Source organism: Jaculus jaculus, chromosome 14, assembly GCF_020740685.1.
Source record: "Jaculus jaculus isolate mJacJac1 chromosome 14, mJacJac1.mat.Y.cur, whole genome shotgun sequence".
Taxonomy (NCBI): domain Eukaryota; kingdom Metazoa; phylum Chordata; class Mammalia; order Rodentia; family Dipodidae; genus Jaculus; species Jaculus jaculus.
Genome location: NC_059115.1, coordinates 868,657 through 870,825, shown reverse-complemented (window position 1 = coordinate 870,825; position 2,169 = coordinate 868,657). Strand labels below are relative to the sequence as shown.

Here is a 2,169-nt window from a genome sequence, read left to right as displayed (position 1 = left end):
TAAATTTTTTTTTTAGTTCAAACTGGTTGAGGGCTGGAGGGATGGCTTAGCGGTTAAGGTGATTGCCTGAAAAGCCGAAAAACCCAGGTTCAAGTCCCCAGGACCCTCGCGAGCCAGCTGCACAAGGTGGTGCATGGGTCTGGGGTTTGTTTGTAGCAGCTGGAGGCCCTGGCGTGCCCATTCTCTCCTCTCTCTCTCTCTCTCTCTGCCTCTTTCCCTCTGTCTAAATACATACATACATACATACATAAATACATACATACATACATACATACACACACACACATACACACACACATACATACATACACATACATACATACATACATACATACATACATACATACATACATACATACATACATACATACATACATACATACATACATACATACATACATACATACATACATACATACATACATACCAGTGTTTCAGTAAAAATCGCACCCCCTCCCCTCCCTTGGACATTCTGCGATTTCCCACGCACCGGCGCACATTGGCCGCTAGGTGGCAGTCAAGCTCCGTGCACCAGGGCTGACGCATGCGCCCCTCTCCTGCAAGGCTTTGGTCGCTCCAGGTGTACGCTTGCGCACGCGGGGAGTCGTGCACACGGCGTTTCCCCGTGCGCACTGCGCTCGTGTACGCGCCCCCGCCCGCCGTCGCCGCCGCCGCCGCGTCGCGTTTGGTTTTCTCTCCCGCATCTCCGTCTGAGTCGTCGTGCTTGCGGGTGCCCGCGATGTCCCAGGTGCCGGCCGAGCGCAGCGTGCCGGGAGCAGACGAGGTAGGCGGCGGGCGGCGGGCAGCGGACGAGGCGCAGCGGGGAGGCCCGATGGCTGCTGTCCGGGAAGGCGCGGCAGTGGTGGCGGCGGTGGCGGCGGCGGCAGCGGCCAGGGGAAGTCGCATGGCGGCCGCGGCGGCCAGGGAAGGCCGGATGGCTGAGGCCCGGGGCGGTGCCGCCGGGGCTGCCCGAGCCGGGGCCGGAGGAGGAGGAGGACGCGACGGCGCCGTGGCGGCGGCGGCGGCGGCAGCGGCGGCGGCCGCGTCGCGCGAAGCCCGCATGGCGGAGGTGGCCCGGTTGCTAGGGGAACCCCTGGAGGAGGAAGGGCCCGAGGGCCGGCCGCGATCGCGCGCGGGCCACGCCGGGGGCCTGGCGGCCCTGCCGTACCTGCGCCTCCGTCACCCGCTGAGCGTGCTGGGCATCAACTACCAGCAGTTCCTGCGCCACTACCTGGAGAACTACCCGATCGCCCCGGGCCGCATCCAGGAGCTGGAGGAGCGCCGCCGCCGCTTCGTGGAGGCCTGCCGCGCCCGGGAGGCCGCCTTCGACGCTGAGTACCAGCGCAACCCGCACCGGGTGGACTTTGACGTCCTCACGTTCACCATAGCCCTGACCGCGTCCGAGGTCATCAACCCCCTGATCGAAGAACTCGGCTGTGACAGGTTCATCAACAGGGAGTAGGAGTCTTGAAGGCGTTTCAAGTCCACCCTGGGTCCTGCAACGTGATTTTTTTTTTAAATTAAGAAAGGTCAAAGAATTTGCAGGGGAAAAAAAAAAGTTTGTGGGAAAGCATTCAAAAATGGAACAGGGGGAGGAAAAGAAAAAAAAAAATGCCCAAAGCATCCTAAGGCTACTGTGATGTTACTTCTTTGAGTTGATGGTGGATGGATTGATTTTTTTTTTTTAAACCCTGCGTTGTTGGAGAAATGTCTTATCTACATGTACATGGCTTCATTTTTTTTTTTAATAAAACTGAGACTTGATGCTGAAAAGATGGCTCCGCGGTTAAAGGCGCTTGCTTGCAAAGCTTGACTGCCTGGGTTCAGTTCCCCAGTACCCATGTAAAGCCAGATGCAAAAAGTGGTGCATGTATCTGGAAATTGTCTGCAGTGGCGAGAGGCCCTTGGCGGGCCCATTGTCTCTTTCTCTCTCCTTGCAAATAAATAAAGAAAAAAAAATTTAAAAAGAAACCAACAGACTAAAGAAAAGTGGCCAATAAATGCAGAAGAAATGATTGGATGGTAATGACCGCGAGAGTGGAAGCTGGTGTTGGGACGGGAAGCCTATGGAGAAAGAACTTGATGAGTGTCACACTGTGCTCTTTTCATGTCAGAGTTCAAAGAAGCTCGTAGTGTAAGACTGGTTTTGTGTTTTCGGAGACATTTCAA

General features: G+C 55.8%; 1 protein-coding gene across 1 annotated transcript; it reads left to right on the top strand.

Annotated features, from left to right (window-relative positions):
- The first annotated feature begins 544 nt into the window (after nucleotides 1–544).
- Eid2 (EP300 interacting inhibitor of differentiation 2) lies at nucleotides 545–1,848 on the top strand. The gene has a single exon (XM_004670341.2). The coding sequence runs from the start codon at nucleotides 545–547 to the stop codon at nucleotides 1,460–1,462; it is 918 nt and encodes a 305-aa protein (XP_004670398.2). The 3' UTR covers nucleotides 1,463–1,848.
- Nucleotides 1,849–2,169: the final 321 nt, after the last annotated feature.